The sequence below is a fragment of the Stegastes partitus genome, unplaced genomic scaffold (assembly GCF_000690725.1).
Source record: "Stegastes partitus isolate 25-593 unplaced genomic scaffold, Stegastes_partitus-1.0.2 Scaffold120, whole genome shotgun sequence".
NCBI lineage: Eukaryota > Metazoa > Chordata > Actinopteri > Pomacentridae > Stegastes > Stegastes partitus.
Window position 1 is genome coordinate 55075 of NW_007577851.1, and position 21987 is coordinate 77061.

General features: G+C 41.1%; 3 protein-coding genes across 5 annotated transcripts in view; 1 reads left to right on the forward strand and 2 right to left on the reverse strand.

The window, feature by feature from the left end:
- Nucleotides 1-986: 986 nt before the first annotated feature.
- Nucleotides 987-2509, reverse strand: cryba1l1 (crystallin, beta A1, like 1). Its single transcript, XM_008278298.1, has 5 exons — nucleotides 2435-2509; nucleotides 2183-2301; nucleotides 1738-1879; nucleotides 1504-1646; nucleotides 987-1134 (listed from the first exon to the last, which is right to left on the reverse strand). The coding sequence occupies exons 1-5, from the start codon at nucleotides 2507-2509 to the stop codon at nucleotides 987-989; spliced, it is 627 nt and encodes a 208-aa protein (XP_008276520.1).
- A 1860-nt stretch (nucleotides 2510-4369) lies between these two features.
- LOC103354769 (beta-crystallin B1-like) lies at nucleotides 4370-5400 on the forward strand. Its single transcript, XM_008278299.1, has 5 exons — nucleotides 4370-4462; nucleotides 4561-4679; nucleotides 4771-4903; nucleotides 4994-5136; nucleotides 5229-5400. The coding sequence occupies exons 1-5, from the start codon at nucleotides 4370-4372 to the stop codon at nucleotides 5398-5400; spliced, it is 660 nt and encodes a 219-aa protein (XP_008276521.1).
- A 2837-nt stretch (nucleotides 5401-8237) lies between these two features.
- cabp2b (calcium binding protein 2b) overlaps nucleotides 8238-21987 on the reverse strand; it is a 40225-nt gene continuing 26475 nt past the window's right edge. For 2 of the 3 annotated variants that reach the window (XM_008278304.1, XM_008278303.1), the window contains 6 exons: nucleotides 21510-21779; nucleotides 10422-10452; nucleotides 10186-10320; nucleotides 9861-9970; nucleotides 8711-8858; nucleotides 8238-8621 (listed from right to left, as the gene is read on the reverse strand). In XM_008278304.1, the coding sequence (XP_008276526.1) occupies nucleotides 8596-8621; nucleotides 8711-8858; nucleotides 9861-9970; nucleotides 10186-10320; nucleotides 10422-10452; nucleotides 21510-21779 (720 nt within the window). In that variant the 3' untranslated portion in view covers nucleotides 8238-8595. Of the gene's footprint in view, nucleotides 8622-8710; nucleotides 8859-9860; nucleotides 9971-10185; nucleotides 10321-10421; nucleotides 10453-13595; nucleotides 13891-21509; nucleotides 21780-21987 lie in introns of those variants that run through there. The other variant, XM_008278305.1, reaches the window with a different exon arrangement.

A 21987-nucleotide genomic window follows, 5' to 3' on the forward strand; every position in this document is an offset into this window, starting at 1 on the left:
CTGTACTTTCAGCTATTACAAATATGATCGATAATGTCAGCCTCGGTTCTGCCAAAATGTTCCAGCAAGAAATCTGTCTTCTTTTTGTTATTGTCAGCTTATGTTTGTCAATGTTTCTTGTGGCACTTTTGGTTCTAGAGTCTGATTTCAACAATAAAGATTTCTGCTTTATTGCAACTTGCTGCATAAGTTCTGCATAGTACCTGACCTGACCCTTAAGTCTGTAAAGAATATATAAACATTTTGATACTCTTGCCATGTCTGGTAAAACTGTAAAAAAAAACAACAACAACAACAAAACAGAGTTCTCTGTGAAAATATGAGCTGATGACTTTCCTACTAGAAGGACAAAGAAGCGAGCAAAGTGGAAAACCCACTTTATTTTACTTGTGTTTTTTGAAACACTTTACCATTCATGCACTCTCAGACTGTTGTGAAATTACATACAAACTTAGAAACAATAAACCAAGAATACATGAAGTGAAAATGACTTTATTAGTTATCAACCTGTGGATCAACCTCCTACACACAACAGCAAAACACATCTGAGCTGCACTGCGGAGCGACTGCAGCCGGGGAGGTTTTCCTGGAAACGTCTGAGCTTCATCTCCCCTCTGTTCAAACTCTCATCGCCGAAGCTCAGGTGAGAGTACAGCGCAGGTGTGTGTTTGTGTGCATAGACACCTCTAAACCAAATAAAAAGACACTGTGCTGAGTGTCAGTTATGTCAGCGTATGTGTGTGTGTGTAGTTCCCTGTGCTTTAACAGTGCGATATTGTCTCTTATCACACTCTGTGGCAGCAGCTGTAAATCAGTAGTGGTGTTGTCGGGTTGGGGCGGCTGTTTTTTGCGGCTCAAGTCAAGAGGAAGGAAAGGATCGAAGAGAGAAAGAAAGAAAGAGAGGAGGGGATTGTGGGTAAAGGGGTCAGGGGTGGAGGGGAGCTGTTGTCCGTGGGCCGTGGCCTCAGTCTCAGCCTGTCCTCCTCTCAGTGCTGGATGCGCCTGATGGACTGGATCTGGGGAGTCTGACAGTGGGAGCCCCAGTTCCTCCAGTGCTGGTAGTCTCCGCTATGTCTCTCGCACTCCATGATGTACTGCTGGCCCCTGTAGCCAGGGAACTGGTAGCACACAAAGCTGTGGGACAGACGGGAGAAGGCAGCAGGAGTTAGTGGGACTATTTTAGGAGCTGCATGAGCTGCTGTGACAGTTTGGATTTAGTACATGCTTAGAGCTTCCAGCTGGAATGTCCATTACATTCACTACACATTGGTGAGGGATTATGGTGGATTTACACTTCTAACAAACTGTAGATTGACATGCATGATGTTTAAAGGTCCTGAGATATAGGTAGAACAGAAAACAGAACATTTGGAGACAGATTTGATGTAGAGAATTAAGTGTCCGTGTCCAGGAGTATTTATAGAAAAGTTTTGAAAAAAAAGAAGCATCGTACTGATACGTTTTCACTGTCATATCTACACAGAAAAATTCAGGATAACTTACGCGCCGCACTGCACGTGCATGGAGCCAACCTCAGGCATCATCCAGCCCATGGCCTGCAGAGAGGGGTAGTCGTCACAGATCTCCACACTGCGGCCCATGAAGTTCTCCTTCTCAAAGATGATCATGCGACTGCTCTGGTGGGACTGAACAGACACAGAAAGACAGATTTCTGAGTTAGAGTTTGGGCTTTCAGGTGGAAAAACACAAGATCGTGGAGAGTCGGGATGCACTCACGGCGCAGTAGATGGGGCGCAGAGACATCAGACGCTCCACGTGGTAGGAGATGGAGCCGCTGTAAGCGTCCCAGTGGGGGTACTCTCCTCTCTCCAGGATGAACTGCTGGCCCTGGAAGTCATGGTGCTCGAAACCCACCCAGCTTCACAGAGAGAGACAGAGAGGCATGTTTACATGATGCTCCCTTTACAGTGCATTTAAAGAGGATGCTGTGATCCAACTTCTGGTAAATCTGAACACAAACACTTGTCCCCCCCATATGATGTAAGAGTAAAACCATGTAGGAATACTAAAAATGTCAGTCACAGTCCTTCATAACTTGTTTTTATCTTCTCTGGAGTGTTTTCCTTCATTTACTCCATCAGTACATTTCATGACCTATACATTGTGTCAGTGTCTTATTCATGTCATGTTGCCACCAGAGAAAAAGCCTCAGAAAACTTACGCTCCGCTCTCCACCCTGATGGAGCGGATGTTGTCCAGTCCACACTCCTGGATGTTGCAGCACTCAGAGGTGAACTCCAGACACTTTCCCTGGAAATGCTCCTGCTCGAACACAGTCACCTGAGGAGACAGGATGGAGGACAATATGAAGTAAGAAATTTACTTGGCAGTGAGGTTGTACAGTTTATCTAAATCTAAACCATCTGGTAGCCAATTTGAATCACAATTTGTGCACAAATGAACACGTGTTTACCTTGAAGAAAGGAGCCATGCCCATTCCTGAGTTGACCAGCGGCTGCATCATTGGGGACCTAGTAGTTCTGTACATCTTTACCCCTGAGGTGGCAAATGAGGACAGAGGAGAGGATGTAAAGCAAAGGTTATGATAGTTTGGGAGAAACGATGCCAGATAGAAAATGTATTGTAGAACATCAGTGATTCAGTAGTTTAAAATCCTCAACTCTCCTGCTTGTTGCTTTGGTGTAAAACATGATGTTGTTCACCGTCCATTTACAGGACCATCACTAATCCTCATTCATGTCACACAGCTACAGTTTTTTCTCATGAAAATCTAAAACATCTGGATTTTTGAAAACCCATCTGGCAGCAATCCAAGTGCTTTTACAGGCGTTTAAAAGTGCTTTTGGATTTCAGTTTCTGTGTGAAAGCACCTTGAGCGCACCTGTCTGAGTGACCCTGAGCTGAGTTGAAAGCAGAGATGCAGCCTTACCTAGATTGGCACTTTATTAGAAGAGCTCGGAGTGGTACGCGCCTACCGCCTGCCTCGCGTAGAGCTTTGAGAGAACCTGGCGCTTCAGTTTTATACCGACGGTCTGGGAACGCGCCTGCCATTGCGCGTTCGCGTCTGCGACTCGGACCCATGCGTACTGTCCATTTGGCACCGCAGCAGGAGCGAGGCGCGCTCCCGGGCGCAGCTGCGTGGCCGCTGGATGCTGTTGTCCTGCAGCAGCGGCCAGCTCAGCAGATCCTATAGTGCTGCTGAGGCGCGGAAACAAAGGCGCTCCGGTATGTTCGCACCCCGGTCAGCAGTCCAACGCGTGGCCCGGCACAAAGGGCCGGGATCGGGGTGGAGAATGTGGGGATTAACGGCGCAGCAGAGAGGCGCACAGGAGGAGAGGAGAGGGTGGGTGTGGACCAATGTATAGGAACGTTATAGGGGCAGGAAAAGTTTGATATTTCTCTATAAAGTGAGATCTCATTGTCACCAGATGGTGGTGTGCCCACAGGAGGAGCACCTGTGCAGGTGTATGGTTCAGCAAAGTCACTGCGTTTTATATTGGAGTCCTATGGTTTTCACTCATTAGTCAAGTCAATAAAGTTACATCCAGTTACACCCAATTTAAACAGTTATCCATCTGTAAACTAAGAGCCGGAAACTACCAAGAATCACCTCATACAGTGTTATGTTATAGACAGCTTGCTGTAGTGTGTGTCCCCACATCTGGAGCTCCCTGACATGAATGAATGCATCATTTGTATCTTTAACTAAAGCTTTCTGACAAGGATTAGTATAAAAATGACACACCTCAATTACTCGTGTCACATTGATGGCAAAACTGTTTAAAGCTATTCAGCTGCACTCATAATAACTATATACACTTTTCTGTTACCCAACATACAGTGTTCTGTGTGAGTGCAATCAAGGGGCATTGTTTGTATTTTAAGTTAATGAACGATGCTAGCAACAGGAAAATTAACAATTTGACATATAAAAACTTAAATCACTTTTTAAGTTTAAGTCACATTAACTGCTTTTAATCGGTCAGTCTGTTCGTCTGTTCCCCAGTTTCAGTCAGTCCTCCTGCCTCTGCCCATCCCCTTCGTCCGTCCCTCTCTGATGATGTGGGGTTTCTTTTGTCTCTCGTCTCTGACCTCAGCAGGTTTATTTCTTTCCCCATAATCCCTCTCCTGTGGGCGCCAGCGTATAAAAGGGAGGGGCGCAGTCCGAGCCGCACACACTCTGAGTGAGGCTCGGCACAGGCATTGCACACACAGACAGGTAAGGTGCACGCAAACTGTACACCTGCAGGTGCATGGAGATACAACCAGGTTTTTCCTCTATGCAGCCTTTGATTACCTCAATAACCTCATATCAGTAAATCAGGTTTAATTTGTCACATGAACATCTCTCCCTCTTTCTCTCTCTCTCTCTTTCTGCTCAGTAATCATGTCCAGTGGAGATAAGTCCAAGACTTCTTCCCAGACTGATGGGAAGGCTGCTCAGGGCAAGAAGTCTGAGATGGGAATGATGTCCTACAAGGTGGGCGACTCCCTAACAGGACTCCTCCTTCAGATATAGATAATAGTGGCCACTCTGAGATATAACACAATGTTTTTCTCTGTCTTTGTTCCCACCAGATGTACGTGTTCGACCAGGAGAACTTCCAGGGTCGCATGATCGAGATCAGCAACGAGTGCATGAATGTGTGTGAGATGGGCATGGACCGCGTGCGTTCCCTGCGTGTTGAGTGTGGACCGTAAGTCTAAAAAACAAAGATACTTGTGCATTTATACATTTAACATGTTCATCTTTTGCACGGTTGCTTCATGACTCTGTCTCATCTGCAGCTTCGTGGGCTTTGAGCAGATGAACTTCTGCGGTGAGATGTACATCCTGGAGAAGGGAGAGTATCCCCGCTGGGACTCCTGGAGCAACTGCCAGAAGAACGACTACCTGCTGTCCTTCAGGCCCGTCAGAATGGTAAAAACATCTCAAATGATCCATTTCACTCCTTTTTGCTTTAGACTCCTCTCTAAACAATATTTTTTAACCTGTTTTTCTCTCTTCCAGGACCCTGAGAAGCATAAGATCTGCCTGTACGAGGTTGGAGAGTTCAAGGGCCGCAAGATGGAGATCATGGACGACGACGTTCCCAGCCTGTTCTCCTACGGCTTCACCGACAGAGTGGGCAGCATCATTGTCAGCTGTGGAACGTGAGTGTCAGACTTCAGTGCAGCAAAGAGGAGATTCAAAACCCATAAAATCAACCCTATACTTGACACTTTTTCTGTTTTTTTTCCCACAGCTGGGTGGGATACCAGTTCCCTGGATACCGTGGCAGCCAGTACCTGCTGGAGAAGGGCGACTTCAGGCACTTCAACGAGTTCGGCGCCCGCCATCCTCAGTTCCAGTCTGTGAGGCGTATCCGTGACATGCAGTGGCACCAACAGGGCTGCTACACCATGGCCAGCAAGTGAGGTTCAGGGAAGGAGAGAAAGAGAAAGAGTGGAAGTGAGGGAGAGGGGCGGAGGAAGAGGGAAAGGGGGAGAGATGTCTGAGGCCTCCACCTCAGCACCTTCAACAGGTCTATGATCTAACACAGCGAGGGGAAAGGTGAGGATCTATATCTGCCCCTTATCGGAGACAACACCTCAGTGGAAGGACCAGCTGGACCACCAGAACCACCAGACCACCCTCTGTTCTGTTCCTCTCTGTCTCTACTTTTCTCTTTCTCCCCTATGGGCTGAGCTTTGCTTTCCACCCTTTACTCCTTTTTTTCTTTTTTTTTTTAAGTCCCTCACTTCATTCCCCTCCACAGTCCTCTGAGACAACAAAGAGAGAACACACACACCTCTTGCTGTTTTACACACGATTCTCGGCTCAGGGTATGATGCATCACGGGAAACTGAGTGCCTAGAGCCCCCTGCCCCTGTCTTCTTGCCCTTGTGCATTGCACACCCTCTCTGCTGTACAGAATCCTGGCCAAGTTTTCAATAAAAAGGAAAATCTTGATTTCAAAATAGTTGTTGTTGTTACTTATTACTGAAAAATTGGCTGAATAAAAATGTTAATGAACAAAACAAATGAATTCAATTAGAAAATAAATAAAAATGTTATGTTAATCAATCCCTGCTTTTCTGAAGTTTTGGATGGCAGCTGGACAACATATATCTTATCATGCTTGAAAACAGAAAATATTGTCAACCAAATATGGTTGCTATACGTAAAACCATCCTGTTATGGCAAATGGGTTTTGTATTAAGGCTTGTAGCCAGCCACAAAAACAAAAAAAACTCAAAATATGTTGTAAATCAAGCAATGCAGTGTATACAAAATGAGAGAAATTGCCAACAGAGCTGTTTCAGACCTGTAATGCTGATCATGTGACATGTTTTTTTGTGCAGTCAGGATTGTGCAACAGGCTTTGCTAGATGACAAGAGGACGCCTCTAAATTTGGGGTCAAATTCAGACCCATTTTCTGTTTTGAATTAAGAAGAAGACATAAGCTTGTTGACTCTAAACACAACTGTCCTGTCACAGTAACACAGGCCCAAAATCCCTCTTTATGAGGAAATGGTAAATGAAGAAAGTAAAATTAAAGAAAGTGATTTGTAATGGAAAGTTCAAGCTTAAAACTGCAACAGTGGGGGATAAAGTTTCCTGTCATTCAGGAGACAGACAGGCTTCTGTTGTTGCCACTATGTTTGTAGAACAGACAGCTGCCATCAGCCAAAAACCAGATGTTCATTCTTGATACAGTGCAGCGGATTTCAGCTCAACATGGAATATAATGAGAACACAATGTGTCCATGTTTAACACCTCATCTACATTCAGGACGGATTATTATGAAATATATTAAGGGCGTATTATGTAACATTTCTGCATAAAGTATAGACGTGTTTATTTGTGTACTTAGATTATCCAGATGTTTCAAACAATGTTTAAACCCAGAGGAATCCATCATTTTAATTCAATGTGACGGTGCATTGTATTTTGGTTGCTTGTCGTCTCTCTTTTCCCCAATGTCACCAGATTAAACACAACTGGATTCCAGGGTTTTCCCTGCGTGTAGGAATTTGTGGTGTCTCTCATTGAGATTTGAGCCACTATCAAATGAGAACTGTGGAAGAACTGAGACCAGTTTTGTTAATTGAAGTTGCAGCATAATAGACATTTTGTTCATCAAATTGTCAGAAATCATTGGGAAATGCTTACATTTGTGCTAAATAAGTTCATTGCCTTCATGCAGACTAATGTGACTCTCCAAAGGCCCATTCTGGACCACGAAAAACCCTGAACTCCCAACCTGACATTAGCTACAGTACCTGTGTGTGCACATGACTCATCTAATGGTGAATTAGAAGTTAATATTACATTAGCAAATTACACATGCAGGCATTTCATTAGAATGCGGTCAGACAACATAAATACATGTGGCTAAATCTAACACTTCTCTACATTATCTCTCAAACATGATTTCAGCCTGAGACTCATCAGATAGATGTCAGTGAGTGGTGATGAAGACAACAACTCCCATAGTCCCTCACTACTACGCAACATAATCAAATGTTTTGACACTGTTTTGATTGACAGACAGAGAGCGCCAGAAATATGAGACTGTGCAGGCTGCGAAGGCAAACATTGTGAGCTTAAATTTAACTTTAGTGATGAAAACGTTTGTTAGTAAAGTAATTAGGAAATTGTGGTGTTTTTGGACGTCGTCTGACTTCGATGTGGCATGTTTACCTTGCTGAATCACTTTTTGAGATGTGGAGCTTTCCTCCTGCCTACTCTGTAAGAAATAATCCAGTGTTCCTGTTACCATCACGTAATTAAATGCATTTTAATGATATTTTGATTTGTGGTGTAGGTAGATCTTTTAAGTTGCAAACATAGTTTTGATGAGTTGTGTTGACACAAGAACATTACACCAACTTAACATTGTGTGTAATTTAAAGTGACATTTCTGCATTTATTGATTAATACTCAAATTCAAGTTACAGTAAGTTAATTAAATTGGCTTCAAATCCTTTCTCCTTCTAGAGGTCAGAATATCAAGCCCTTTAAAAAATTAAAAGGAAAATTAAAAGGAAAAGATAGTTCCCTTAGAAAATTGTTTGTTGGTTGAGCATAATTTTATTCGAGGTTGTCACAACTAACAAAAAAATCTGATGCAAACTTTTGCATTAGTTTATTTTGTTGTGAAATGACTCAGCAAACCATTTGACTGTCAAATAACTGAACTTCTGTCCATATGTGTGGCCTGGCTCTTTAACAATGTGATTAAATGATCAGAATAATTAACCAGTTCATCCAATGCTTATATATTTTATTGATTAAAAAATATTTTTTTTACAATTTACAAGCAAGATTTTACACTCAGAGAACAAACACTCATATATAAAAATACATCTAAAAAAACCCCAGAAAGTTGTAAATGTGAACTGTGAAGCTTCTGATATGTTTCACAGCTGTTCAAATGCTTTATATTTCACCTCAAATTCAGACGTGTGCAGTCTTGTTAATTGTAGAGCTGCAGTTGTTTTTTTTTTCCCCTTTTGTATATTTTATAGAAAAATATCAATTTACACACATGATCTTCAGAGCAAATGAAGTAAGTTCACCACAGCGTAGTGTTTGATCCAGCAGCTCATCTGACATATGGACCAGTCAGCGGGACATCATTCGCACAAACTCTAAAAAAGAAAATTAGAAAGAAAGGCGTGAGAAGGCAGAAGAAGATGGATGTGGTCACTTGGCAGATCCCATAATGACGCTCTCTTACCCTCGAAGTCCACCTGGCCGTCTCCGTTAAGGTCGATGTCTCTGAGGACCTCGTTGATCTCTTTGTTGGTCACTTGTTCTCCCATCAGTTTCTTCATGGCCTCACGCAGCTCCATCAAACTGATCTGACCGTCGCCGTTAGAGTCAAACTGAACGCAGACAGAAAGAGGCAGAAACTAAGGATCACGTCATACCAAGCTCAGTACACTGGAACATTTTAGGAAATGCACTCGTTTGCTTTTTCTCTGTGTCGTTCTTTATATTTTCACCAGAGTGAAAATCCTTCTTGTAATGTGTGTGTGTGTGTGTGTGTGAGTGTGTGTGTGTGTGTGTGTGTGTTTTCCAAACCTTTTCTGTCGCAGTAGAAAAAGCTTTGTGTCTTGGTGGTTTAGCAATCAGCAATATCATGAGAAAAACACAACACTAACCTGTCTACAATGTCAAAGTCTGCCCATCTTGTACTTTTCACTTTCCCATGTTATCTGTATTAAGCTTTGCAGTGCTGCCAGCATCAGAGATCTCTAACTCCTTAAACATGTGCAAAACATATGTTCACTGTCCATTTATTGTCTCTGAAGGCTTTTGCTTGCAAAGCTTGTAGTATTGGAATAGCACTCATCCTCTCCCGTCTGTTTGGTTTCTTACAGCAGGAACAATGCAGGTGTAATCAATAGTGTTCATTAAGCAGCTCAGAACATCCTGAAACTGTCTGGCCCGAGTGGAAAGCAGCCATCATTGGTGTAAATTGTCTACACTTTTGACTTTCTTGCGAAAGATTATGTGTTATCTATCACCTTGAAAATATCAGTTTCTTGTATTGTCTCCTCATTTAAACCCCGATAAAGGCTTGCCAGGACACGCGCTTGTTTTCTTTACTTCATTTACGAACAAGCCATGCAACTGACAGATTATTAAAGCTTCACAGTGTTCATTTCTTGTATGCCTCTTTTGCACATTTGAAGATTTAACACCATGAGCACCATCTTTTTTCATTTTTCTATTGCGTGTTGTACCATTATTGTTTTCACATGAATGAGATTAGACCACACTCTAAGCTACTGAAATGAAACACAGCAATTAATAATGTAACACCTGAGTTTTATGAGTTAAAACGGCCCTATCTGTTTATATAACAGTATGTGCAAGCTGACCTCTTTGAATGCATCTCGCAGTTCTTTGACTCCGATCATGTCCGCTGTCTCTGCCAGCATCTTGGGTCCCATCAACTCCACAAAGTCCTCAAAGTCAACTTTACCTCCGCCTGAAAAACACAAATGCAATGATGCATAAAACTACCACAAATCAGTGCTGTTCTCTATTCATTTGCAGTTTTCTCCTGATGCCTTCACATAAATTATTATAAACTAACTGCATTAAGAGTCAATGCAAGCTGCTTGATTTAGTCTTTGTTTTTCTTTTCTTGTTCTCCTCCTTGTCCTCTATTCTGCTGTCTCAGGTGTTTCCGGCTCCACTCACAGATCTGCTGGCTCAGCTCGATGAGCTCCATCTCCGTAGGCATGTATCCCATGGTCCTCATGCACTCCCCCAGGTCTTTGTGACTGATGTAGCCGTCCTTATTCTTATCAAACTCCACAAAGGCCTCACGGAGCTCTGGTAAAAACACACAGAGAGCACATTTATAAGTCACGTGTCACGTTGAGATGCTTTAATCCAAAAACACGCTGTGGTTTTCTGCACATTAATCATCTCACCTTCGATCTCCTCTGGTCTCAGCTCTCTGTCCTGTTGGAGGGACAAGTGTCACATATTAGCTTGTTGCTTCATGCGGTGCCAAACTTCTCTCTCACACACACACACAACTAAGAAACACTTAAGCGCAAAATACAGTGAACATAGTGCACAGATACAACCACAGGTCTACTTATAGAAACATGAGCCAAGCACACACACACATGTCGCTTTATGAGGACACTCTGAACAAGGAGGAAATGAACACAAACGTTAAGCAAAACACTGAGAAAAATGATTAATGAGTGGAAAATATTGTGTATACAAATATTTTTCAGAGTTTTGAAATCTGGCCAGTGTTTTGATGAATGAGTTTGGCTTTATATGGTTGAACTGAGATGGAGAATGTGCGATGATGGGGCTGTCTGCGTTGTGTTTTTTCTTCAAACCACATACTTCATTGCGATTTGCAAATGTAGAGTGAAGTTTCTCAGTTCAGTGAATCGCACAGACAAATCCAAGGCATTTTAACATGACAAGTAGTGTCTAAATCTACATGGATTAAATCAATATCATATTATGGTGTATTATATGTGACAATTAATGTCCCATAAATTACAGTGGGTAACCAGATTAGATGTGGGAGGCTTCTCGGCAACACACATTTAGAGATTAGGAGATTTGGGAGCTTTAGTTTCACAGAGATCTTTGGACACATGTCCATTATTCATATACATGAACTACTAGATGTATATTGCACTCAGGTTTGCATGCAAGCACAAAAGCACACACGATGGAGATTCAGTACAGAGGATGCTCGGCTAAGAGCTTTACAGAGAAACAGTACGGGGCAAATCCGCAGAGATCAGTTTATTTACTTTGGTTGCTCTGATAAAATCCTCAACCTCATTTTTACACAATAAGCTAGATGTGTAATAGCTAAAGGTCAGGCAACATTACAACAGAAGAACAACCAGTTTAACCTGATTAGAGGGGACATTAAAACTGGACACACTGTTAAATTAACTTTCATTTTGCTGGGTTTTCATATTAATAAAACAGAACAAAGATTTGACTTACAACACTGGAAAAATCCCATCCCACAAACCAAAGCTGTTGCACTTCTTTAAACTGGTAGGTTTCTGTTCTACCTCTCTACATGCGGTTATTCTATTATTTTTGTCAGGTCAGAATGAAATTAGGGACAAGAGGAAGTTGGAGTCCTACTCGCAAATGATTCCTTCTAATGAATCCATTGATTTGTTTCTGTCTGCAGTAATACGTTAACCTATAGGACATAAAACAGACACATCAGTGCACAGTTTGAGAGTCAGACTTTTGTTTCAGGGTTTCAGTAAAGACTTGTTTCCTCTTTTTGGTATTTTTAGTAGCTGTTTAAGCGACAAGTTTCCCACTCTCCCTGATTAGAAATTCAGCCTTGATCACTGTGTTCCTCACATTATAGCACAAGCTCCGCACAGCCAGTCAATGATTTTCCATGGAACCCGGCGATCGACCCCTGTGAGCATGTGCGGTGCCAGAGATTTAATTGTCTGACCTCGGCCAGTGATGCAGGAGGATGACTGAGCTGGTTTGTTGGACAGCAGGAGGGTCAGCCACGATGTAAGGGATGAAAATGAATCGAAATGAGTGGAAAAGTGGCGCTGGGGTCACGTGAGGACACAGTGTGCACACACGTGCGTTGCTTTCTGTTACATACAAATTTTCGCAAGCCCCGTTTGAGGAAGATGCAGGCTGGGCCCACGATGTTGGACAGCATGTGACAGTTCTTCACCAGCGCACCCAAGGATTCCTTGAACGGCTTTTCCTCCAGTTCCTGTTCCTCCTCTACCTCCAGCTGCAGACCCTGCTGGCCTGTATCCTTCACCTCCACCTTTCCCCGCAGGGGCCAACAAATCAGCCACTTGAGGAAGACCAGGCTGTTAAACCACCACTCTCATCTACTGTCCCTGATTTCTCCACACTTAAAGAACGTCGATATCTTATAAGAAGGACCCATCGTGCAAACACTGACTGTGACCCAGAGACTTCTTAGTATTTAAAGGCAGTCCACTAACATCAGATGTTATTCTTGTTGTGTCTTGATGTCAACCCTCTCTTTAAGTCTCCATCTTGCTGCAGTCTTATTCTGCTGACCCTGGCTGAGGAGATGGTGCTAAGTCTCTGGTCTAATGACTGACATCTTGTCTGTAACACTGCTACGACATGCTCCTGATAATATCTTTCAATCATTTTAGCAATTTTCATAGCGCAGTGTGTGTTTTTCACTTTTTTGATGTCAGAAATGTTGAAAAGCACATGATTTTGCTTTTAATTTATCATTATTCCTACGTAAAAAGAAAAAAAACAAGAATAAAAATATCAACAATAAGAATGAGAAAACGGATTGTTTAACAGCGACTGAGATCAAGAAAGCTTGTGATATTGCATCACCACATGTAGATGGTGACTGCAAGGAATAGCCTGCATGCATGAATCATATATCAATAGGAGCCTAATTTACTGCATGACCAGTGAAGTTGTGTTTTTCAGAAGAGGTCATGCTACCAGGTTGTCCTGTACTCCAAACTGTGCCTTAAAAACATTTTATATTGGTGATTTAAAACATCTAATGCAGGACTTTCGACACATTGGTCAATATTTTATGCATTTAGAGAAACATATTAAATAAAAGCAATAAAATCAGACAATAAATAATGAAGGCAAGTTGCAAATAATAATAAAAAACTGTCAAAAGTATATTTGAGTTATAGTTAAAGTAAAGTCCTATAAAATCATTCTCATGTGTCTTTCTGCTCTGGTGAAGGCAGTTTATGTTTGTAGATTTTATTTTATTACAGTTTTGTCCTTTAAATTGATACCTGAATTTCAGCAAAAGTGCAAAAATCAGATTTACTGCTCCATTAGCATTCTGCATTTGACGTCCACATTTGTTCAAATTTATCTGCTGCAACTCAAACACTGTTTTCTTTCAGTATGATTGCAGAAAATCAAATGATTTAAGTAGATCTGACCTAAACCACTAACATTAATAGTACTTGTTCACTTAATACATATAAACTTAATTCAGTTGTGTGCTAGGAAATTGAAGCGATTCATTTAAATTTGACCAACAATCTTATTTTAGTGTAAGCAAGAGCATTTAGCTCCAGTAAGTCAGAACAAAATGCTCTTACCTTCATTTTGTCTTTCATGGATGGATTGGTGCAGTTGCCCATTACACAACCTCTCCAGTCTCCTCCTGCCACTGTCCAGCTGCTGCCCAAATGTTTCCTTCCTCTTTCACTTTTTTTTTGGGTCTGCTCTCCTCTCTGTCGACTTCAAGTTCAAGCTCTTAAGTTAAAGAAAACCTCCGAGTAGCCCATTCTCGTTAGCAGATGTCACACTGGATACAAGCAGGATTGAAAAAAAAATATCTCATTCACCCATGAGCAATCCTGATTGACTGATCTAAAGTCAAGACATGTCACTGAGAAAAGCAGCTCCAAGAAATCCAACTGGACTGAACAGAAAGCAGCTCACTCGTGTGTCTCTTTGCAGAAACAGCATCACTTTCTCCTCTCGCAGGCTTTTAATCCCCCCTCTGCCTCTCTTTGCTCTTCACTCTCTCTCTCTCCTCCCTCCCTCTCGTTCACATGTTGCACCAGTATTCAAATGACTTCATCTACAGTATGAAGAGTTTTAGAGGGAGAATTAAGAGGACATAAACAGACAGGGATTAATCCCTACCATTTTAGATTAAAGAGGACGGGTAATGAAAGGGAAAAAAGGGGGAAAGGGATACATTAGAGAGATGATACAGAGAGAGTGGGAACTTTCTCAAATTGTACAATAAACTAAGACTGAACTCAAGAGAAGAAGTAGATCTGGGTGGGCATAAAGTCTTATGATGAGCCTTAGGCCATGTTTTTTTTATGTAATTTCCCTGCCTTTACAATAATCTTGTTCATTATCAGGACAATCCATCCATGCTGTATCTGGTTATTTTCAGAACAGTCTAGGCTATTCAGATGTTTTTATTGTAGCCTTTACATCAAATTAACACATGAATTCATATTATGAAATTGTATGTTTTTACATGTATCACACCACTGAATGCTGGCAGGAGAGGTATATTTTCATAACTGTGCAGGAGAAACCCAACCAAGCCATGCAAATACATCTAACACATATCTACATGTTAACATACCAATGGCTCAATATTTAAATTTTCCATTTCTCTGTTTTGAGCTTGTGATTGGACTGTATCTGTACCTCAGTACAACAGAGGACATGTTTCAATCACAATTCTGTATTTCTCATGATACTATGAGTTAAGTGTCTCTTTTAATGAGAAATTTAATTTTACAAAAATCCACTAAGAAAACAAGTCTTTGAATCTCTCCCTGAAAAGTTTCATAAATACAAAGACGCCACTGAGCTGTGATTTCAAGTTGTTCCAGGAAGAATTACACATGTTTCACAGCTCGACTTGTGATGAACGTTTAAACTGATTAAGAGAATGAACTGTAATGCCTCAGAGAATTAGGATTCATGCAAAACAATGAGAGCATCAAGAATCTGTGTCAGCGTCATGTCAGATCAGACTTAGCAGGACGTAATCGCTCAGAGTCTGAGATGGTTTGAGTTCTCGTTGAACTTCATCTCTTACATTCCAGCACTAGTTTGGCCAATCTGTCTGAAATAATGGCAATGTTAAAATCACTGGGAAGAGTGATGAGTTCAGTGCTACAAGTGGTCAGCTGAGCTTTCACAAAGCATCTGCCAACAAATGTTTCCCAGAGCAGATTTAAAATACTGCCTGCTTCCATACGGAGAGCACAGCTTGTGTGCATGTGTGCTTGTATTATTCATATGACTGGACCGTAAGTGTGTTTACACAGTCCTCTCATGGAGACCCTCCTCCCCCGAGGAGACGAAAACAAGTGGTTGTAAAGAACTGTTTAAATTTTACAGTGTAAATTTGTTTTAAGGTTAAACAGGTTCACGCAAGTTAAATTTATGTGATTTTAATGTAAGTTAGTGTGTGTGTGTGTGTGTGTGTGTGTGTGTGTGTGTGTGTGTGTTTGCAGCAGACCAAGTGGTACATTTTACTCATCACTGATACTGCTGTTCCTTCTACAATGCTGACCCTACTATTATGTTTACTATTGCTTTGTCATCTCAACTAATTTCAGTTCAATTCAAATTAATTCAGTTCACACCTACGGACAATTTAGAATCACCAGTGAACCTCAACATGTTTTTGGACTGTGGGAGGAAGCCGGAGAACCCAGACAGAACCCACACTGTATGGGGAGAACATGCAAACTCCACCTTTATGAGCGCAGTGAATGTGAAGCAAAGCAGGAAAGTTGTGAGTCAGACAGTGAACTACAAAGTGTAACTTGCTTTAAGTTGTAAAGGTTGATGGTTGAGGATATTCATTCAAGTTGTCTCACCTTGAAGGATGCCACTACACTCAAATCAGAGTGATAAAGACGTCTCTAAAGCACAGTGAGAAAGTGTGCAGATCCTTTAAAAATATGAATCTACACTCTGATACCATAAAGCACAGCGACAGCATCTCTCTCTGCACCATCAGTTCTCTTCTGTAATAGGCAGCAGTGTCCACTAGAGGCCAGCTCAGGACAGCTCCAATAACTTCATCTGACAGCTGCTGCAGTAAATGTGTGAGACAGTAATGACACAACCTCTATTTTTAGAAGAACTTTCTGACAGATTGAGCCCTTCAGTTGCAGCTTAAGAGCGGCTGCTATAAATGAAAAGAAAGTTTATCTAGAAAGAAAATCTTAAGAAGAAGCCATCGGTTTAAGTTATTACAAGTGAGCGTGCAGACAGATTTGAGTGCTGTCATTGGGATAAATGAGATTAGAGTGTCTTAAAAATGACCTGATCCTCGACTACGAGATCAAAATGACATTAATGCCCAGACTGCTACAATATTTTGGTGCTAGTAACACTGTTTAGCCACTAAGAAGGTTTTCTGTTTTTTAAGGAAGCAAGAGACCCACAAAACATCGCTAGAACTGACTCTAATCTAATAGAAGCAGAGTTTTTCTGAACTACAGTGAGCCATGAAGCAGGTATATGGACACATGCAAAAAAAAAAAAAGCAGAAATACAAAGTAAACAAACCCTGATCACATATTTCAGCATCATATTGTGTTTATAGTTTTTTGTTTGCACTCATGCAGCTGCTTATGGAAAAGTCATATTTTGTGCACGTTTATAATTATTTATACATGTGTAAATGATGTTATGTAATAAAGGTTCCCACTCCCAAATTTAAAATTTAACATCTGGAAAGTAACACTTGGGTCATTCCACCTAAAAACATCACATTTTTTAACAATTTCTGCTTGACCATCTCTGATTTGTCTTTATTTTGTTTTAGATTAAAAAAAATTTAAATTGCTTATCAATACACTTTGAGCACATTTCTGGGTTTTTTTGCAGATTAAAATTTGAAGCTCTGTTTGAATGACAGTATCTCAGTCATTCATTCAGAATCTACAATATTAGACACAGACAATAAACATTTAACAATTATGGGTGAGTTGAAATACGAAAAATAAGATTAAGGAGCCATGAAAAGACTCATCTTTGAGCTGACATTAACAAAAACATCGTAGGTTAAATTTGAGGTGAAATAAAACAAACATTATTAACTTAGTTATATTTTGAGAAATATTTTGAAACTCCAGAAATCCGCTATACTTGGATCAGGCTATCTCGTGATATTTTGGTTTGTGTGGTACAACTTATCATACCTGCTCAATCAGTGATGAAAACTCAGCAAAAATATAGATTTTTTTCATTGACTATTTCATACTAAAAAGGGTTCTAAATGTTTTTTTTGTTTTTTTGTTTTTATAACCGTCACATGAAACCACACATGGTTTAGAATATATCACGAGCTGACTTCCACATTATCAATGTTTCTGTTAGTGTGTGCTCAAAGATAAAGCGTTCCATGATAACTTCAGTTGTTTTTATTTTTCATTTCAATTCCCCCGTAATTAGAGATTTTTTGATCTACTTGTCCAATATTTCAGATTCTTACTGAATGGCATGATGAGAAATAATAGTGAAAATTTCAGGCTTCTATCTTTATTAGTGCCTGAGATATTGGTGTTCAAACATAGCCTCAAATTACAATGTGCAAAAAAATAAAACATCAGAAATGGACTGACAGGCTTTTTATAGAAAGATTATCTTAGAAAGTACTTAACATATTTATCCAAAATCTCACAAATATCTTTATAAATATCAATAGTTTAAGATTTGAAAAAAAAAAAAAGGTTCAAGTAAATCAAACATGATAAAACATGAAGCCCCTGATTTAGCTCAGGCCAAAAGAGATGTACTTTTTACAAAAAAAAAAAATTGAAAATACGCTCGTGTTTTTTTATGTAATTTTTGTGTTTTCATCAGAATATTTCCAAGGAAATTTTGATTCTATCCATAACACACTTTCTGCATAATGTCAGTTGCATACCTCATCACCACATCAAAATCTAATAACCTCTGAACCAGCTACAAACAAAACCGCTCCATTAATCCGTCCGGCTCATTACATCCACCACAAAACACACGGCCTATTAACACTACAAAACCGTTTTATTAGCATGAATCCAATTAGGGAGCTCAGCGAGGGTCTATCAGCGCCACACAACCAGATCAATCACTTCTTTCTATGAGCCGCTGCAGAGTTCCTCCTTCATGATTCACCTTGTTGGTCGCATTTAATGACAAAACCGACACCAGCGGCTGCAACCGAAGACGCACAATACCATCAAACCTGATTAATTACCAGGCTCGTTCTCTCTTACTGATGGTTTCAATTAATCACGCAAATGGGATGCTCCTAGTAGGTGTATGTGTCTTTGGGTGTGTGTTTCACGCACACACGGCTTTATTTATGTTACAGGGCTTCTGTTTTGATTACTTTTCAGTTGCTTGTATCAGAGTATCAGCACTGAATGAAGTCACTTTAGCAGCTGGAGGCCCATTTTATTGCACACACAGCACGAACCAGGCATTGTGTGTGTGTGCGTGCTGTGAGAGATGGGTATGACTCAGGTAATGTGAGTCCCGCGTGTGTGCGAGAAGGTGAATCAGTCGATGTATCAGGTTCTGATCTGGTGTCAGATGCACACCTGCTGGTTTCCAGTAATGAGAGACGTCAAGCAGGGAAATACTAGAAGAGATGGAGTGTGAAGGAAAGAAGGAAGCAAGGATGGAAGGAAGCAAAACACCTGCATTCAAACTCTAATAAAGTAAAACCATCTCAGATAAAAGTATTATTTGAAAGATGTAAAAGCAATTACTCCGGCACAGTTGATGTTACATTAGTGTTGTACATTAATATCATAGCTGTTCAAAGCCGAGTGCTTTCGTCTGCGTTATATAATACTGCTTAATATAAAAATTGATGATGGCTGGTGAAACCTAACGAGTGTTTAGTGAGAGCACGACAGGTCAGCGAGGATACAATAACGCTTATGTGGAGGATAAAGTTTGCATGAATAAATAGATAATGAATTAATACATAATAGGTTCCAAACTGAGCCTTTATCCAAAAAACATTTCTCTGACAATAAATCACCAATAACCACAGTGAACCATGACTAAAAGTCTTCCTCATGTAACTGGTTTGATATTTTGTTTTTTCCTCGAGCTACACTCAGCACACATTACAATCACTAAAGTAAACTCTTAAAACTGTATGCCTTTAAGCATATTTAAATGTTTAAAATAGCACAAATAATAGCAAATAAAACTAAAAACAGAATGTAATTTAAAATAACAAAACTTTCTCATTTCAAAGTGCAACAATCTCAGTGACCATCCATTTAAACTGGTTTGATTTAAAGCAACAACGTCCAGGTCCAGATTATCTTCCCAGCAGCAGACACCAGAGCTGTTCTTTTCTGTTGCTTTCTAATCCTCTTGCAGAACATGTTCTATACATGCACAGTAGGTTCAAGGAATCTGAATGAAAGCCTTAGAAAGTTACGTCACAGGGACTCTAGTAGACCACTGCGCACTCACAAATACTGAAACTATAATACTAGCGCATTTCTTTAACAAAGATTAGATGTTCAGAACCTTTGGGTGAACCTATCCCATCAAAGAGTCCTCATCATGCCTCCGTACCAGCAACAGCGATAGTCAGAGGGCTTATGGTTTCAGGCATTTAATTTGTGCATATATGTCCCATTCTCATACATGTGATATGTCAGAAACACCTCGAGGTATTTGTTCACTTTAGGCGTTTCAGTGTTTACTTGGACTCAAAGACAAACTCATTAGACTGTGATGCTAAAATGTCACTTTGACCCCACAAACCTCCTTTTTAGCAAATGATTCATACACTGATTATGACAAATTTCATACAAATGTCTAAAAGAATGCATTGATGAAGTGATTCTATATCCAAATTTCATCTTTACTGTGACACCCTAATGTTCTGCAAGAGCGTTTTTTCAACACTGTCACTCAGCAACAGAAGGGAGACTGTGACCATATTTCACAGTTGTTCAGATACTAAATTTGGTGACACCTTTGACCTGTGGCAAACTGCTCTGATCTCCTGTGAAGAATTTGTTGCTTCTTTGCAGCAACATCCAGATTTGAAGCATCACTTTTGCTACAGTTTTGTGTTCGATCTGAAACAGTTTCAGTGGACAAACGTGAACACATAAAAGGAATTTGACTCTGTTGCCTGTTTCTGTCAATGAACTTACGCATTTCAAAGTTTTCACTGCATATTCTGGACACACACACACAGGCGTAAACTGTAACTTGGCCACTTGGTGAAGGTTTCTGATGTAACGTCTGTGAGTGGGTTTGTTTGGTGAAAGATCCCTTTAAGGAGATGAGTCTGTGGAAGCCGTCTGTTTCGGTTCATTTCATTATGTGGGGGCTGAGGGTCTCTGGGAATACTGTACCTACTGTCTATGACTTGACTGTTGCAACCAGGCTTCATGCTATAATGCACTGGGTGTCAAAACTGAGGCTCAAGGACCCTTGAGGGACCTCACAGTGAAAATCTCTTCTCTTCTCTTCTCTTCTCTTCTCTTCTCTTCTCTTCTCTTCTCTTCTCTTCTCTTCTCTTCTCTTCTCTTCAAGCCTTCGCTCTCTCCCACTCACTCATCCGCTCTCTCCTATTTTGGATCACTCGCATCACCGCTGACATCACTTTTTCTTCCTTTTCCTGTATTGATTCCCTGTTTCTAAGTTAAGCCTCACTCATCATCGCCTTCTTCAGACTTTGCTGACGTGATCAGGTGGATGTGACGCTTTCTTTATGTCAAGGAGAAAAAAAACAACAACAAACATCCAGAGTGACTCACGCGGAGGTCAGCAGCAGGAAGCCAGTGAGGCTTAAACCTGTGTGTAATCTCTTTTGATTTATTTTCATACGCAAACTCGCCACTTTCTCACACATGTCTGACCCCCGGGGTGACAGATGCTGCGACGGTGCAGCCTAGCGTGCCGTGTCGTGTGTCGCCTCCTGCCATGTGAGTGATGGGATGTGATGCGATCCTGAGCTGATACAATGGCCGCAGCGATACGGTGTTCATCAGATCTCTGGCTGACTATGGCCGTATCTTTTACGGATTACACTTTCGTAATGTTTCCCAAAGTAAAGGAGCTTAAATCCTCTCAAACCCCACGCTATCATCATTCTTAGCTGTAGCGCTCGGGCTTTACAGATCCCGCCATGCACACGAGGATTTAGGGTTAAACGAGAAAGCGCCAAAAAAAAAAAAAAAAAAAGATGTTTATGTTGCTGTGCTGAATTTAGCTTTACATCCTTCAAAGGTCAGAGGTCAGGGGTGTGAGGAGGTCTGCTAGTTACAAAATCTGGAGCTCAGCGGGGCTTTAAATTTAAATTGACAGCTTAGGGTTTCAATCAAGCCACTGGAGGGACATTCAATCAGCCAGAGAACTTGATGAAGAAGCAAATGAAACGCACACTTTATTGCGCACAAACACACACACACTTAATCAGACAGACATTACATCCAAAGAAGAATCCTCACGCGCATTTTTTTTTTTGAGCATTCACACCCTCCTACCTGTCCAAACACAGAGTCCACTATGGGCAGCAGGTCGACGTTCTCCACCTCCGTCTCTTTCTCCTTCTCCCTCCTCGGCGGCCCCTCCATCATCTCCTCCAGCGTCTCGTCCAGCACCTCGCTGTCCTCAGCTGCCTCCGCCGCCATCATCTGAGATGCTTGTCTGGCTTTCTGATGACGAGAAGGCTGTGGAGCAGCGGGCTGACTGTCTCCCTGCTCGTTGGTCCGCTTCTTCTGCTTCTCCACCTTCTTCTTGATGGCAGCCTGCACCTGTGAGGAAAGAGCAGAGGGGTGAAGGAAAGTGATGCTGTGGGCTCAGACTGATGCACATGTAGTATTAATTCAGGGGTGCCAGTTACAGTGGCCAGTGGTTCGGATGACCTGAAATAAGAACTGAATGTCTGGCCATTTAAAACTGGATTTTTTTGAAGCAATTTCTGGCATTTAAACAAGTTAAATACTATATATGTCAACTTTG

Excerpts from the sequence above, each read along its gene's own strand:
- LOC103354769 (XM_008278299.1), top strand. The coding sequence starts at position 4,370 with ATGTCCAGTGGAGATAAGTCCAAGACTTCTTCCCAGACTGATGGGAAG. Across the intron at positions 4,904-4,993 it reads CCTTCAGGCCCGTCAGAATG|GACCCTGAGAAGCATAAGAT; the intron begins GTAAAAACATCT and ends TCTCTCTTCCAG. Across the intron at positions 5,137-5,228 it reads ATCATTGTCAGCTGTGGAAC|CTGGGTGGGATACCAGTTCC; the intron begins GTGAGTGTCAGA and ends TTTTTCCCACAG.
- cryba1l1 (XM_008278298.1), bottom strand. The coding sequence starts at position 2,509 with ATGTACAGAACTACTAGGTCCCCAATGATGCAGCCGCTGGTCAACTCA. Across the intron at positions 1,647-1,737 it reads TGCGCCCCATCTACTGCGCC|TCCCACCAGAGCAGTCGCAT; the intron begins GTGAGTGCATCC and ends GTGTCTGTTCAG. Across the intron at positions 1,135-1,503 it reads ATGCACGTGCAGTGCGGCGC|CTTTGTGTGCTACCAGTTCC; the intron begins GTAAGTTATCCT and ends TCTGTCCCACAG.